General features: G+C 39.1%; 1 protein-coding gene and 1 non-coding gene across 3 annotated transcripts; one reads left to right on the plus strand and one right to left on the minus strand.

Annotated features, from left to right (window-relative positions):
• Positions 1 to 2487: 2487 nt before the first annotated feature.
• TRNAW-CCA (transfer RNA tryptophan (anticodon CCA)) lies at positions 2488 to 2559 on the minus strand. The gene has a single exon. It is a non-coding gene; the product is annotated as a tRNA-Trp (tRNA).
• A 1722-nt stretch (positions 2560 to 4281) lies between these two features.
• AQP11 (aquaporin 11) lies at positions 4282 to 16264 on the plus strand. Of its 2 annotated transcripts, XM_068978747.1 has the most exons (3): positions 4282 to 4900; positions 13071 to 13187; positions 15895 to 16264. In XM_068978747.1, the coding sequence occupies exons 1-3, from the start codon at positions 4282 to 4284 to the stop codon at positions 15972 to 15974; spliced, it is 816 nt and encodes a 271-aa protein (XP_068834848.1). In that variant the 3' UTR covers positions 15975 to 16264. The 2 variants fall into 2 exon arrangements, with proteins under 2 accessions (XP_068834848.1, XP_068834849.1); XM_068978748.1 differs by lacking the exon at positions 13071 to 13187.
• Positions 16265 to 18114: the final 1850 nt, after the last annotated feature.

The following is an 18114-nucleotide window of genomic DNA, read 5'->3' on the forward strand; positions in this document are numbered from 1 at the left end:
ATATCTCAATAAAAAAATTTGTAATGACTCTTTACAAGCACTTTATCTGTATTGTCTCATTCAGCCTTCACAACAAAACCCTTAGTTATCTATCATACTACTATGATGAGGAAACTGAAGCTCAGAGAAGTTTAATGATTTGGCAATTTCCACAAGATCTCATTGTCAGTACAGAAAAGATGCAGACCTTCATTTTCAAATATTAAATCCAGTGCTTTCACCATACCTAGTATTATGTACTTCCTGTCTCTCATTATTTCTGTAACGCATAGACAAAGTGGTTAAAATGTGGCCAACGTTGCTGAGGAAGCCAGACTCTCCTAATTTTCAAACCTATGGTAGAGTCATTCTTTCTCATGAAGACACTGGTCTTGGAAATGGAATTTTGAGATCCCGGTCTGCAAGATGCAGGTTTGTCACCCATACTGAAATAGAAGGAAAGGGGGCAGGGCACAATCTGTAAAAGAATGACAGAGCGTGATTGCCCAGAGATAAAGAAAGAATCTGCTGGCAATGCAGAAGCAGCAGGAGACGTGGGTTCAATCACTGGATTGGGAAGATCCCCTACAGAAGGAAATGGCAACCCACTCCAATATTCTTGCCTGAGAAATCTCATGGACACGGGAGTCTGGTGGACTACACTCCATGAGGTCACAAAGAGTCAGTCGTGACTGAGGGACTAAACAACAAGTTCAAGATGGCTAACAAGTCAACTTCCACTAGACCTTGAGCATCAGTATACACTCTTCATGACACATCAGCAAGCTTAAATGACACACCCACCAGTGCCATGACAGTTCTGAGGCCAACCATCAAAGGCCAAAACGTGGGCAATTGCCCAACTCTTCGAAATCCCTGCCCTTTCCTCTGAAATAGCTGGAATAATCCTCCCACTCATTAGCCTATGAAATTACCCAACCTATAAAAACTAACCAGACCATATTTCAAGGCCACTCTTGCCTTTTGAGATGGCCCACACTCTGTCTGTGGAGTGTCTCTCTGTAAATAAATCCACTTCTTACCTATGACTTTGTCTCTAACTGAATTTTTTCTGCAATGAGACATCAATAACCTGAGCTTCATCAAGTCCTGAAACAAAGTGTCTGCTCTTAGTTGGAAGACCTTGGGTTTTGGCTGTGTTTGAGTCCTGGTCATATAGGTTAGCATCCCAAACTGGGTTTTTGCCAGGTTGGAGTCCCAGCACATGGGTTCAAGTCCCAACCTGAGATGAATGGTTTCAATATCAACAAACATTTATGCTGAAGGAAATGGGGTGGATTAATTAGTGACCTCTTGTGTCTGAAAACAGAGATTCATATGATGTGAAACCCTCAATCACAAGTAATTGATTGGATTTATTTTGGTCTTGTTCTTTAACTGAAACAATGACCAAAGTTCTTTAAATAACAATGTATATTATAATGTTATTACAATTTCTAATAAAGTCCAAAAGACTAGTTTTCTACATGGTTTTTGCTAGCAAAAGTGAATTATCAGCAGAGCAGTAAACAAAATTGTCAACTACAGATTGGCACTTGCCATCTACCTCTATAAGGATTAAATCATGTGTTAATACAGCTGCTGATTTACAACACTTCCTGAAAGTTCAGGGTGGAGAGAAAAAACAAGGCACCCTGTGCTTAGGGAAACATTGGCAGAAAGGGTCTTCAGATAATTAGATATCTATTTTCAGGAGCAAATATTATGAGCCCAATTCTTGTATCTCCTCATATCTACAAAAGCACTAAAATCCTTCATGGTGATGACTGCTCCTCTTGACCAGCAGAAACCTTAGGCAAAAAATATGTGCTTGATTGCATGTATTCTGCCCTTCACCAAAATCACATACATGCTGACGCTCCCTGCCTCTTTAGAGCAGCTTCTCAGAGCTGTCTGAGGCGCTGTCTTCTGAGCATAGCCTTCACTTTGCCCCAAATAAAACTTAATTCACAACTCTCACATTGTGCATATTTTTAAAGTCATCAAAATATATCCACAGTAACTAAAAGTCAAGTGACTTCTAGTAAAGAGGAGCAATGAAAGGGTTACACTCACAGACGTGATTTGAAAGCAATTTCTTTCAACAGCAGTGACCAAACAATAAGTTTAAATTTACTCTAAATTGTTTCCTGGTCAAACACAAACACAGGAAAGAGGAAAGGACCTCATTTGTCTACAGTGTTTGTTTTCTGAAATAATTTGTTTCTCTAATTCAGGGAATGTCTATTGGCACCACAGAAAATTTGAGAGTTACAAAGAGAACTTTCATGAGTTGTAAATGGACAAATTGAGATTGGGAAACAAAGCTGAGGAGAACCAGCAAGAACACCTTCCAAGTGCTGTATCACTTGAAGGTGAAGGTGAAGTCGCTCAGTCGTGTCTGACTCGTTGCGACCACGTGGACTGTAACCTACTAGGCTTCTCCATCCATAGGATTCTCCAGGCAAGAATACTGGAGTGGATTGCCATTTCGTTTTCCAGGGGATCTTCCCTACCCAGGGATCGAACCCAGGTCTCCCGCATTGGAGGCAGACGCTTTAACCTCTGAGCCACCAGGGAAGCCTTTATTAGTCCCCTCATTTTTATTTCTCTCTCCCTTCTCTACAGCCTTAAGAAATGGGGACTTGTGGTCAACGGAGCCTGCGGGAGGCAGGACAGAAGCTGAAGAGTGCAGAGGTATCTGCACCCCTCTCCCCCAGCTAAACCATGATACCTATGTGTGCTAAGTGACTAGCCCTCCAGGGTCTACCCATCGGATTTTCTAGGCAAGAACACTGGAGTGAGTAGCCATTTCCTCCTCCAGGGGATCTTCTTTTTTTCCTTTTTTTAAAAATTTATTTTAATTGGAGGCTAATTACTTTAAAATATTGTGGTGATTTTTGCCGTACATTTACACGAATCAGCCATGGGTGTACATGTGTTCCTCCAGGGGATCGTCTTGATCCAGGGATGGAACCCGGGTCTCCTGCATTGTAGGTGGAATCTTTACCACTAGCGCCACCAGGAAAGCCCGTGACACTTATATCATTAGCAGAAAACCAGGTGGCGTTAGTGGTAAAGAACCTACTTCCCAATGCAGGAGACTTAAGAGAGACGGGTTCCAACTCTCGGTTGGGAAGCTCCCCTGGCGACGGAAATGGCAACCCACTTAAGTATTCTTGCCTGGAGAGTTCCATGGACAGAGGAGCCTGGCGGGCTACAGTCCATGGAGTCACCAAGAATCAGACACGACTGAGTGACTTAGCACGCACGCAGGCACGGTAGATACCAGGCCTGAGGAATCGCAGACATTCCCTCACAGCTGCACCCATAACGTGGCCATCCCAAATGGGCGAGCTGTTGGGAGTGGAAAGCGGTAGCAAGATCCGGTCTTTCACCTTTAGGCTAGCACTATTGATCACCTTTTGTCAGCTAAGCTCTGTGCCACGGTGCCTCTCGGATTTTTTTTTTTTTTTTTAAACAAATCCATGAGGTGGGTCGTGTGACCCACAACCTTCTGAGGTAAATGTTACAGGTGGCAGGTGAAAAAAAAAAGACTCAGGGAGACGCAGTGGCATACCCTTCTTCACAAAGATCAAACCTTATTTCTCTATGAAATTCACTCCTCTTAAACCAGTACCAGCCCCACCTTATCCCACGCCGCCCCACCCCCGGCCTCCACCGCTTCTCGCCTTCTCAGTCGTCCCAGCAATTAAACACGAGGTGGTTGGCCGAAAAGCTCTTTAGGGGGTCTGGATTGCAGTGTGACGGCTTTACAGTTTTAGGAGCTGAAAAGTAAACCCCTCAGCGTTCTCACGTCAAAGCACCTGTTAAGGCCCAGAGGGCGAGCGCCTTCCCTCTCAGCGCCCGGGACCGTGGGGCCCAGGTCTAGCCTCTCGCAAGGGCGCACGGGCCACCGCGCGCATGCGCAGTGGTCTCCGGACGCACGCAGTCCCTCCACTCCCTGCCCCACCCGCGCCCGCTCCCAGTCCCTGAGGGAAACAGCGAGGGCGTGTGTCTGGCTTCTGCTGGCCGTTGGCCCCCTCAGACGGTGCCCTGGCAGAGCTCTCCTCGCGGCCCGTCGCCTCCCCTCCTCCCCGGCTCTGGCAACAAAACTAGCATCGAGCCGGGGAGATGGGGAGGAGTCCTTCCGCGTGGCACCCCCAGGGCCTCCAGCTGGTCTGGAGTCGGCCCGCCCCGAGGGGCGTGAGGAGGGGGCGGGGCTGAGGACTTAGGACTGGGGCCCAGAGACCGCCTCCTGCCGAGCCCGAGCAGACAGCCCAGTCTGGTGCTTAGAGAGCCATGACTGCGCTACGGGGGCTCTGGCCCGAGATGCAGGATACCTGCACCTCGCTGGGGCTGATGTTGTCGATCGTGCTGTTCATAGGGCTAGCCCGCGTGGTCACCCGGCAGCAGCTGAACGGGCCCATGGCCCACGCCTTCGTCTTGGAGTTTCTGGCCACCTTCCAGCTCTGCTTCTGCACTCATGAGTTACAACTGCTGAGTGAGCAGGAACCCCTGCACCCCACCTGGCCGCTGATGCTAATCTACTTCTTCTCATTGGTGCATGGCCTGACTCTGGTGGGCACCTCCAGCAACCCGTGCGGCGTGATGATGCAGATGATGCTGGGGGGAATGTCCGCTGAGACGGGTGCGATTAGACTGTTAGCTCAGCTGATTGGTGCCCTGTGCAGCAGGTACTGCATGGGCGCCCTGTGGAGCCTGGGGCTGACCAAGTACCACGTCAGCGAGAGGAGCTTCGCTTGCAGGAATCCCATTCAAGTGGACTTGCCCAAAGCGGTCATCATAGAGGCTGTCTGCTCCTTTATTTTCCACAGCGCTTTGCTGCACTTCCAGGAGGTCCGAACCAAGCTTCGTATCCACCTGCTGTCAGCACTCATCACCTTTTTGGTTTATGCAGGTTTGTTATTCCCACAAAACACTGGGCACGCCCGGAGCTTCTATGACTTGAGACTCTTTGCCAGGATACATTCGAAACTACTACGCTTCTGTAATGTCAGTATTGGTATTTCCGTAATTCTAATCATTTTACAGCTCATTCTTTACCGATCGGGTCCAAATATAGATCCTCCATTCAGTGCTTTCTTTTTAACACCCAGAGAAAGCCACTTCTGTGCTGAAACAGAGATCATGTGAGATACTGCCAAGGGTTCAAGTATCCTACAAAGGGATTGTTGTAATAGTAGAGAGGAAAGATAACATCGGCTACCTCTTGCCCACTTGGTATATAGATCCTTGCTGAGGCTCTCGCTGAAAAATGATCCTGGGTTTCAAAAGTTCCTTCCAATTTAAAGCACAAGCTACATGACTAGCTAGTAGTAAGAGTGGGAAATAAAATTCTATAGTTCTATTTCTTATTTTTCTACAAGATTACTTAAAATCATTTATTTCCTAATTCATCTTGAAATGAACTTTTAATGGCCTATCAAGAAAGATGTTTTAAAATCAAAACTTGCTTGAAATCAAAGATTTTTAAAAAATAATTCTTGAGAAAATTCTTGAGAAAAAAGTTATTCTTGAGAAATCTGCTTGATTTTTTGTAAATCGTATTTACCTTGACAGATCTTAGATATTGTGGATATTCTAAATAGGACAGGAAAATATTCTAAATAGGATAGGGAAATTTGAAAAGCAATGATGAAGCACATCATTTTAAATGATCATAATAGAATATTTTAACTAGAACTATTATCTAAATTGTAAAATGTTTTGGAGGTAGGAATCTAATAAAAAGAATTAGTAGTAAGACTCTGTCTTCTGCCCATTGAAAGGGAAACTATGAGTAGAAGCAAACCTTAAGATAAGGACTTTTAAACATATGCTCGACTTCCTAGGTAAAATGAAAGACTTTCTGATTCATTTCACCTTCTTAAAAATCTAGTACCATCCTTTTTGTAGACTCAGATGGAAATGAGTGGTATAGGAAAGAAGGAAGGATATGTGCATATTTGAGGAGTTGGTGAGTAGTTGCTTATTAAAATTTTAAGTTTGGACTAAAGCAGAAACATCCCCTGTATATGAACAGAATCATCCCTTGCAAAAAGTTATGCCACAATTTAGCTCTGTACTTTAATAAGATGTGGTAAACATTTAAAAGATGTTTTAGGGACTTCCCTGCTGGTCCAGTGGTTAATACTCCTCACTTCCACTGCAGAGCAGGAGGTGGGTGAAGTTGGATCCCTGGTCCAAAGAACTAGACTTCACATGCCCCACAGGGGCGCCCCCCAAAAAAAGTTTTAAATTAATACAATGTTATACAGAGTTCCTTATCCCTCTCTTGATAATCTATAAATTGGTATTCTTCCTTTTTGTACTTTTAATACATATTTATGATTTCAACAATAATACTGTATATAATATTAGCCAGTATCTATTTTATAAGTGACAAAAGATTTTGAGAGAAGAGAAACAATATTTAAAATTATACATAAATATAAGGAGAGTTATTGGAAAGGACCCATAATATAACAATTTAAGATATCCAGAAATGTTCTTTTCTTTCCCCTCACATTACTGACATCGACATTGCTGAAATGAGGCTACTAATTGATGGAGGAGGAGAGACTGAAAGGATCACTAGAGCAGTGGTTCTCAACATTCCCTCTGCATAGGAATCACCTGGGGAGTGTTTTAAACATATCCATATTTGGGTAGAGAGGTTAAGATTTAATTGTGGAAAAAACAAAATAAGATTTAATTGCTGTGTGAAGGAGCCTAAGCAATGGTAGATTTAAAATTTTCCCAGGTGATCCCAATATGAAACCAGGGCTGAGAACCACTGCTCCAGTCTAGATTTTGCTGGTCAGTCCATCACAGCCACTAGTCACATGTGATTATCAACTAAAATATTCTTCAGTCACTATAACAACATTTCGAGTACTCAACAGCCATGTGTGGCTAGTGCGTACCATATTGGACAGCGATGAAAACTGCTGGGACAGAACCTAACAATTATTTATTGTTGTTACAGATATTGATTATTATGATGTTCCTTTTCTGCCAAATAAGGTAGATAAAAATATTCATTGGGCAGTGTGCAAGCATATAGGAAATTTATGAGTTTGGGTATTTAATCCTTACAACAACCCACTGATGAATAAATACATTATTCCCATTTTAAGTGAAGTAAGTGAGGGTTAGGAACATAAAAAGACTTGTTCAAGATCACACAGCTATTAACAGAATGAGCTGGAACCATAGTTCAGATTTACACTAAAGCTTATACTCATTTCATTATCAGCATTTTACAGCATGCTCCTAAAAAGTAACAAAAATATATACATACAATTGAATATTGTTCAGCCGTGAAAAGGAATGAAGATCTGATACATGCTACCATAGGAATGAACCTTGAAAACATTATGCTAAGCAAAATAAGCCAGACACAAAGGGACAAACGTTATATGACTTGACTTTATATGAAATATTCAGAATAGGCAAATCCAGTCAGAAAGTAGAATAGAGGTTACCATGGGTTGGGCAGCAAGGAGGAATAGGGATTTTTTTGCTTAATGGGTACAATTTCTGTTTGGGGCAATGGAAAATTTTAGAAATAGTGATGGTTGAACATTATAACTAGTGCCATGAATATACACTTTTACATGGTTAAAATGGCATATATTTTACCATACCATAACAAAATTTAACAAAGGATTGTTACCAAATAAATTTAGCAAACACTGGATTAAGCAGATTTTCTAATTTAAGACTCACAGAGTTTTATTATGCTACTGTTTATCGTGAAACTCCAAGAGAAAGATATGGAACAGTTTTTCAAATGCAGGAATACTTTTGTCTAGGAATGTGTAGTAGAAGAGAGCATACTTTGGGAAATGCTGCCCTAAGCCATATCACTCCCCATTATTTTCTATGGATATAAATCATAACTTTAGGTCAGAGCTATTTAAATAGAGTGAACTGTTTTAGGACTAGCTCAGTGTGTATCTCATCAGGCAGACATGAGGACTTTGCAGGAAGGAGTTAAGAATAGATAGGGAAGGGAAGGCAGGGGAAGTATTAGCTAAGTCAGGAATTGTTACAAGTTACTTCAATGTGTCACTCTCTCTCATTTTTTAATTTCTAAAATACTATTGGGCTTCCCTGGTGGCTTGGCGGTAAAGAATCCACCTGCAATGCAGGAGACCATCAGCAATGCAGGAGACATGAGTTTGATCCCTAGGTTGGGACGATCCCTTGGAATAGGAAATGGCAACCCACTCCAATATTCTTGCCTGGGAAATCCCATGGACAGAGGAGTCTGGCAGGCTACAATCTATAGGGTTTTAAGAGTTGGACACAACTTTGCAACTAAACCACCACCACCAAGATAATATTAGTATTAGTTTGACTAAGTTGCATGCTGGGATATTTCTTTAATCACTTGCATGTGAGGATACCCAGAAGTCTCTAATACAGGTCATATCAAAAGAACTGATTATTTAAGCTTATAGAACATAACTGTTCAGCAACAGAGCTACAGGCTCCTTGGATAGCCAATGACTAAGCATCTGATTGCATATTTATTGATTTAGCACCCTGCACATTTGTGCAGATGGAGGCCACTGATGTCTTTAACACTTATGTATTTATTGCCTTCCCAAATAAAGTGAAAAAAAGCTTTGGGAGTTATTAATGTATTAAAACTATAAAACAATTAATGCAAATTTCAAGCAAATCTTCTGTTAGGAAGGTTTAGGTTTGGGGAATTTGGTTCAATGACTAGGATAAGAGAGAACTGCATAAATTAATTAGATATTGGAAAAAAATCTATTTTACACATCCAAGTAGGTTGTATTTCTTACTGTACCCTGTTCATTTCCTTTGCAGAACTTTTATTTATATACTTGTTTTCTGATGTAATACCTGTCTTCCTCCACCAGACAGTAAGCTTTATGAGTACAGAGACTAAAACTGTTTTATTCATTATGAAACATAACCAGGACTGAGCATAGTGTCACCTGTTACAAATAAATACTATTTTTAGAATGAGTAAAATGAATGAAATAGCAAATAGTCTATTCACTTTAAAAAAATCAAAAGAAATAATACATATCTGGGTATTCCATATTTTATGTCTAAGAGCTTCCAAAATAAGCCTAATAAAATGTCCAAAGTAATTGCATTTTTACTCCATTCAGGAGCTTTTGGAATCCTTCTAAATCATGAAGAATTTGGATAGATTATTTGTCAAAGAAGGGAGCTAAGTCCTTTATATATATACACACATATATATATTTACTTTTAATACAATAACCATAATGACATAGGTTCCAATCTACAAATGAAAAACAGCTTCAAACAAGGCACAAAATATTTTGTTTTTTTCTCATGCCAGTATAATACAGTGGTAAAGAGCATAAGCCTCTTGGAGTTATACTGTGTCCTTAGGATAGACAATTTAGGTCTGTTTCCTCATCCTTAAAATGGAGAATAACACTATCGCTTCAGAGTATCATGAAAAATAATGTACTCCAAGTTCTTCCCACAGTAACTGGCATAGATGTCTGGTCACTGGAAAGGGTGATTGCATTTATAAATCAGTTAATTGACACTCTAGCTTTTATACAAGTCTTGCATGATTTTAGTGTCATTCTGTCACAGAGAACTTGATTTGCTTTAGGAGTACTGAGACACATGCTGCTGCTGCTGCTAAGTCGCTTCAGTCGTGTCCGACTCTGTGCGACCCCATAGACGGCAGCCCACCAGGCTCCCCCATCCCTGGGATTCTCCAGGCAAGAACACTGGAGTGGGTAGCCATTTCCTTCTCCACTGAGACACACAAGTGCCTATAATTACCAGATTTGGAACTCTGTCTTTTGACTGTCCTAATTTCACTGAGTTCACACTGTCCTCTGAGATTCTTGGCAGCCAGCTGGATCTCCCTATTGATACCTCTTCTTCAACAGGTGTTATGGCTTCCTCCCTCCAGACATAAATACATAGTAACTAATTTTTCAGAGTCATTTTCTCCAAGTTCTGTGCCTGATGGATAATTCTTACTTTTTAAATAATTCATATTTAACTACAAAATACATGAATGTATTCTTTTTGTAAATAATGGAAACACTACCAATGAGACTCTCAATGCCTTTTGATTACCATCCTTCATGCCTGTCCCCTTTCCTTCCCTGCCTCTTCTCACCAGTATAGTCCTCTGTGCCTGCGTGTCCTTCCAAACTCTTACGTACATTTATTGTACATATTGATAGGACCCTACAGAAACTATTATCAGTTTAGTTCAGTCGCTCAGTCGTGTCCGACTCTTTGCGACCCCATGAATCGCAGCATGCCAGGCCGCCCTGTCCATCACCAACTCCCGGAGTTCACTCAGATTCACGTCCATCGAGTCAGTGATGCCATCCAGCCATCTCATCCTCTGTCGTCCCCTATGTGTGTTCATATTAAGATGAATCATACCTTACTTTCTGCAGTATTTTTAGTGGTGTGGTTCAATGATACTATCTTGGAGATCTGTGTTAGTAAAGAGATCTTTCTTATTATTTGAATACTGAACAGCATTCCAAATAATAAAGTTATTTATTTAGCTATTTTCTTATGAATGAACATTTAGGTTTTCCCCAGTTTGTTGCTATTATAAATAAACAACCTTGTATGTGTCTATTAGTATACAGGTACCAGTAGTTCTCTAGAACAGTGGTTTTCAATGAAACAATTTTGGCAACGTCTGGGAACATTTTTGTTTGTTACATGGCGGAGATGAATATGCAACTGACATTTAATGGGTCAAGGCTAGGAATGCTAAAAATCCCACAGTGCATAGGAGAACCCCAACAAAGAATGATCCAGTTAAAATATCAAAGCCAATGGCATGTTTTGGAACTTTTGTCGACACAATGGATTTCTGAATCAGTTAACTTACCCTTAATGCTTAAAATAACAATTGTTTTTTCATGATTTTGTGGGTTAGATAGGAAATTCCCCTGAGATCATATAGCTGGACAGTTGGTTTCTTTGGAAGAGCAAAGGTGCTTTACTCATGTGTCCAGCAGTTGGTCCCAACAGCCATCTAAGATACCTCAGTTTTTTTCCTTGTGGCCTCTCATCCTCCATCAGCCTAGACCAACTCATGTACATGGTCAGTGTATTGTTCCAACACAGCAAAGAGTAGAAGCCAATGATAGATTTATTGAGACCTGAACCTAGATTTCAGTGTTGCTCCTCCCATTCAGAATTCACATAGCATCACTTCTGCTGCATTCTATTTGTTAATGCAAGTTGCAAAGCCAGCCCATACTCAAGAGAGAGGAACAGACTTGTACATCTTAGGAGAAGCAGCATCTACCAAGTGATACTGAGCAGAACTGGTGATGGGAGGATTAGAAGACAAAGAGTATGAAGTAACTGGAGTTTTACCATGGTATAAAACCAAATGATATTGGTGGTCGGGTGGTTCTGGTGCTGAGTCCCTCAGGCTGCAGACCAGACTGGAAGGTCACAGCCAGCGAAGCAGCAGCCCCAGTCCCCGGAAGATGTTGCCCCCAGAACCGACGCATGACTCCTGGGTGTTAATGCCATTAAAACCCGCGTGTCGCCCGGCAAAAAAATAAACAAAAACAAAAAACAAATGATAGTGTTCTTAGGCCTAACAGAAATACCAAAGACCTAATGGGAATACTGAAGCAAACTAATCATGAAGGTAATGGTTGTCTATTGATAAATGCTTTAAAAAGTCACAGGTCACTTGTATTATCACTGTACATATTATATTTTATTGTATACTCTGTATGGAAAGATCTGTCTGAGTTCTTACCTTTCTGTTCATGGTATGCAGAACATAAGAACTCAATAATTTTTTGTGGCATTAATTTGAAATGACCACATGCCAACCAAATAATTCTGCTGGCCCCTGGCAGTTGCAGGCTCGACATTCCAGGATTTGACTATTCAAGAGTGGTTCTGAAGGTCCATGATGTGATGTCATTTATAATTGCTGAGGCATGAATATGAATCGTGCTGTGAGGCTGGCATGCTAGGAAAAAACTCTTAGCCATGGAGTGAACTAGTTCATTTCTCAACATCTTTATCTCAACACAGCTTCAATGTTTTCAGCCTGTCAAGTGTGAAATTTTATGAAAAGGTCACTTAATTTCCAATTTTATTTCACATCATTTTATAAAAACAGTTAACATGCTCTTGTGGCATGTGTCCATGTAAAATTTGTGAAGATCTCTGATCTGTTGCTGTGGCTAAGTTAGAGGCAGATGAGTGTGCTCAAGCTTCCACATGGAACCACCACCAGAAATGTCTCTATCTCAGGGATACAGTCAGGGTATGTTCTGAAAAGCTGAGCCACAGTTTTGGTGAGTACCACTGGACAGCCAGTCCAACCTCTTTTGCTTTTCCTCACTTGCTGTGTGGCCACAGCTATAAAATTCCTGGGCCCCATCTCAGAGAGAGCCTAAGTGAAGAGCTGGACCCTAAGTCCTGAAAAGCAGGCAACAGTTAGAATTTGCGCTCATCTTTCATGATTACTCAGTCACTTCTTTTTTTATTAAATTTTTTTTCTGTAACCGCTTTATTGAGATATAATTCACATACCATTCACAGTCACTTCTTTAGGGCTTTGTTGACAAGTTAAAGGGAAATCAATGATAATGCTTTGGTCTATTTTACTTTTTGTTCCAACACCAAGGTTATTTCTGTTCAAGAGGATCCTGGGGTATTGTACTCAGTTAAACAACATTTTCATTATATTTTCATTAATTTAAGTTGAATGTTAAGGACAGCCAAATCTGTTTGATAAAACTGTAGGAATACTAATAGAGCAGGTTAACTTTCAATGTGTATTTCATAATATACTACAGGAAAAGCACTGGATGAAAATTCTTAATGTCCTTTGTCCTTCTGCCTTTTTTGCACCTGGCATATTATAATCTATAATCTATTTTTATATTCTACAATATGCCAGGTGATTCTGCAAAGGAAAATTAACAGAATAAGAAAACTTAAATACCTAAAATAAAAGTTTTATTAAGTAATCCCTGTATTTCTAGTTGCAAGAAAATGTAGGATATATGGTTTGATATCATTCTGCTTAATATGTATTACAGGAGGAAGTCTAACAGGAGCTATATTTAATCCAACTTTGGCACTTTCACTGCATTTCAAGTGTTTTGATGAAGCATTCCTTCAGTTTTTTATAGTATATTGGCTGTCTCCTTCTTTAGGTAAGTATATTTTTATTCAATATGATGAAAAGATTAGAATATACTAAAATACGATATGGAATGTCACAAAAAAGTTATGAAATATGTCTGAAATAACATTTTATTTTGTGCAGTATCCGTTAAAACTCCTTTTGTCTTCAAAGAAACAAGTTAAGAATAGTAAGTTTGAAGTTTAATCTCTCTTTAATATGCCCTTAGATATGAGGGCAAAGAAGTGAGGAGTGATTACTTCCACTAAAAAATAATCTTTTTTTGCTAAAGGAATTTGTTTTCTCAAGTTTGTGAGCTCCAGATAGAATACTATTTAGCTCATTTGACCCATTTTGTCAAAGAGCATTTTGTGAGACAGTACAGAACTATAATAAATGTAGTTTTTAAATTTTCCACAAATTGCATTCCCGTTATTTCTATCTGGGTCAGATATGTAAAACTCTTCTTCTCAAATAGGTCAAATAACACAAAAAAAGTTACAAAATAACTGTAATTATGATATGCATATTCTTATATGTTATCAGCATTTCTTGATTTTATTTAATCATCTGTTTTAAGCCTGACTGTAATTCACAGCTATAAATGAATATGAGGATAACTGGCCTTCTATTAGTTCATTCTTCTTTTTAGCCACAGTTTGCATTTTGTTTCTTGTTGCTCATTTCTGTTAAAAAAAAAAAAAGGGGGCAGGGGAAGGGGAGGTATACCTACAGAAGAGAACATTGGCATAACAGGTTTGAATAGCCATGACACTTTACTCCTCCAATTCACCCTCCATTCCTGTCATTTAGGACTTTCCCTCACATTTAGCATCTGTTATGCTCAGTAATATCTATACTAAACATGAAGAATATCAAAAAGAAACTGTATTTTAAACTGCTAATAACGGTAACTTTTTTTCATGTATTCATTACTAGTGTTTTCCAGTAACTTCTTCAAAGGTAAATTATCTGTTCTTGATTTTTAAGAAGTAATAAAAAAAGGTCACTGAAGTTCACAAAGAAGTTAAAAAGGTCACTAATTGGACAGGTCTACTAATAGTTTTTAAATATTTATTTATTTGGCTGCACCAGGTCTTCATTGCGGCACATGGGATCATTGATCTTCATTATGGCACATGGGATTTTTTTTTTTCCAGTCATGGCATATGGGATATAGTTGTGGCATGCCAGCTCGTAGGTGTGGCACGTAGGATCTAGTTCCCTGACCAGGAATTGAACCCAGGCGCCCTGCCACTTCCTCCAAATTAATAAGATGTTAGAAATGTGACAGTAAGGATGTATATAGAATTAATTTTCTAGCTTATACATTTCATATAATGAAAATTAGCAAATTATGTTTGATTCTGTAAAATTGCAACTCCATTTTTAGGAAGTTGTAAACGTAATGTCTTTTCTAGCTCCAACTTTAGAAAGAAAATGTCAAATTTTGTGAATTAGATTCTGATTTTTTTTTTAATCGAAAGCTTCTGGTTGCAAAACAGGCTCATCTTTTTAAAATTTGTTAAGTTATCCAAATATTAGTCAAACCTTAATTTCCTCTTATCAAACAGGAGTAAATTATCAAACCTGCATGTGATAAAAACACATTCTTAATCTAAGTTTAACTGATTTAGAGCGTTAAGCCTAACCTTTAATCAACCCTGAATATTCACTGAAAGGACTGATGCTGAAGCTGAAGCTCCAATACTTTTGACAACCTGGGAAAAGGCAACTCATTGGAAAAGACTCTGATCTGGGAAAGATGGAAGGCAAAAGGAGAAGTGGGTGGCAGAGGATGAAGTGGTTAGATAGCATCATTGACTCAATGGACATGAATTTGAGCAAACGCCAGGAGACAGGGAAGGACAAAGAAGCCTGGCATGCTGCAGTCCATGGGGCCACAAAGAGTCCGACACAACTTAGTGACTGAACAACAACAGAGCTTTAAACCTACATACCTTAAGATAGAACCATTAACCACCACAGATTTCTCTTAGACAGTGATTTGAGTCCCATGGCTAAGTCCCCTCTATCTGTTTCCCATTGAAAAATTTTAAATCTTTCATATAAAAATGTCTTTTAAATTACCTATTATACATATGCTAGATTTATCTGATATGACCTCAAAAATGAAAATTTACTAATGTGATTTTTAAAAGCATATTTATATTCAAGTTTTAAAATGTCAACTGAAATTTTTGTTTCAGAAACTTTGCTTAATACAGTTCTAAAAGCTACTAATGGTTGAGATTAAAATGGAGACCCAAGCCGAGTTTCTCACTTAACAAGTCAGTAATGGAGCTAGAAATAGAACTCCAGATCTTTCTATTTTATCTATCCTTTGAATTCATTATTTAGATCCTATTGGCTTTTCCAAGTATGTACTGTTTTTAATGATTCATGGTTGAAGAAAAATCACGTGAGAATATTAGACTTTAAAATATCTACATGATGGAACTTCCCTGGTGGTCCAGTGGTTAAAACTCCATGCTTCTACCACAGGAGGCATGGGTTCGATCACTGGTTGGGGAACAAAGATCCCACATGTCATGTGCTACAGCCAAAAATAAATAAAACAAAATATCTACATGTTTTATGTAGAAGTGATATAGCTAATTCTTTTAAACACACCTCTACAAATCTCTTGGTAAATAATTGTATATAATCTTAAATTATAATCACTGATCATAAACGTCTTAAAGACTGTATTATTTATTTTACTGTTTGTCTTTCAGGTATATTGCTGATGATTTTGATGTTCAATTTTTTCCTTCCATGGCTGTATGACAACCACACAACTAATAAAAAGGAGTGACTATTCTAAAAGACTCGGACTAAATTACAGGACAGTCAAGCTGGATGTGATAAAGATTTTATCACCTAATATTCAACACTGGTTGCACTGGATTCATCAATATTATCTTCCTTTGAAGAAGCTGCCTTAGAGCTTTCATCACTGGAACTTAAAAAAAAATTACTGTGAAAATGAGGTATCCTGTGTTTCCCAGTTAAGGCTTGTTCTTTTAAGTGTGTATTAAATGCTGCTAGAAAAGACTCTACATTAAGTATAAATCTCAAGTGATAATTGTTAATTTTGATGAAAAAGAAACTAAGTACAGGGTGAGAAGGGAAAGATAATGGTGGGACCAAGAAAGAGTATGTGTATCAGGTGTCATCTGAACGAGCAAGATTTTTAACCAAAGTACAACCAGTCATACTTACAGAACTGGAGAGGGATACTTTTCAGCTATTACCTCGCACAATGATACCATCAGCAGTGTCATCTTTCAATGGGAAAGTTGCTATTAGAAGTAGATTATCTACTGATATGGGGACTCCTGAATTTTAAATATATTCTAATTTAAAATATTTTCTCTAAATAGGCAATTTCAGAAGCTTTAGGCGAGCTGTCATTCTTTAACAGACTTTACTAAAGCACTCATACAAAGTTTAAGGTTTTCACATTATTTGACTGTAACAGCTACTTTATGAAGTACATAGGGAATGTATTTTTAATCTCCATTTTACAGATAAGGAAACTAAGTCTGGAAGGGAGTTTACTGCTCTGCCCAAGGTGAAACACAGTCAAATACCATCTTTAGACTTCCACTTCAATACAAAAATATCTTCTCAGTCATCATTAAGACTAAAGGAAAACTGGAGATTTTGAAGAAACATTAAATATTTTATAATGTTACAGTCTGTTTAGGAATTAACAGCTTTTTTCAGGCTTAAAGAACCTTCAAGTTTTCCTCTATTAGAAGCTTTCTTTTATTAAAGTTCAGAAAGGCTAAGTATGTTCTTCTTCAAAGGAATTCCACCATCAGGGTCAGAAATGAAAGCAAAAAGAAAAAATTGGAGGGGGGGGTGGTGAAATAAGATCTGTTGAGTAATAATCAGTTAAGCAACTGATAAACTGCCAGGTGATTTAAGTGCTGCTTGGTGATCGGCCTATGATAGTCACTCTCCATAAACCTGCAGACTGAACTCAAAAGCTGCAGGCTACCCAACAAGGCAGCTAGCTTGAGGGTCAGGGACTTTGACTCTTGAACTTGGCAAACACAGAGGGTAGTAGTTTCTATTTTAAAAAGCAGAGTTCAAAAAACTGCAACAATGGCTAAATGAAATCTCTGACGTGTTTCATTTGATCTGCATAGTATTTCAAACAAGTTAGTATTTGTAATATTTTTTTAAAAACACAAAAATCCACAGTTCTAGCTTCTCTTGAAAAAAAAAAAAAAAAAAAAGATGAGTCAACATTAGGCCTGAATTCTGCTATTACAACCAAAATAACTGGTCCCAGGACTTCCCTGGTGGCCCAGTGGCTAAGACTCTAAGCTCCCAGTGCCGGGGGCCTAGGTTCGATCTTTGGTCAGGGAACTAGATCCCACAAGCCTCAACTAAAGATCATGCATGCCACAACTAAGACCCAGTGTAGCCAAATAAATAAAATTAAATTAAAAAGCCTGGTCCCTTTAAAATAATCCCTTTGCCACTCCCTATGTCTTCCAAACATGAAGCTGAATTTCACTTGTTTCATGGCTTTTTCTGTATATAATTTTTAAAAATTCATATCTCTTTATCATGAAACTGTGGTTTAAGAAAACTGAGTGTTACTTTGTGAAAATACCCAGCTCTCTAAACTTCACTTCTCAGAATTAGAGGTTATGACTTCTGATGACATGGTTTCCCCTTGCAGCTCTCGAATGGTAGCTTAGCTCTTTTCTCTGCTGCCTCCATTAATAACGTCATCAGACCATGCCATCTTCTACCTATGCACTCCTTACTGCAATTCTATCTACTGTATCTATTGTATCTACTGTATAGCCCCCTCAATTCCTTCTTGATCTTTTAGGAATGTAGTTCCTTTCTCACTCATTCTCTATACTACTCTAGTTACATTTGCTGGTGATTTCAATACGTACAAAGATGATCCTTCCAGTATCTTGGCCTCC

The sequence above is a fragment of the Capricornis sumatraensis genome, chromosome 8, assembly GCF_032405125.1.
Source record: "Capricornis sumatraensis isolate serow.1 chromosome 8, serow.2, whole genome shotgun sequence".
NCBI lineage: Eukaryota > Metazoa > Chordata > Mammalia > Artiodactyla > Bovidae > Capricornis > Capricornis sumatraensis.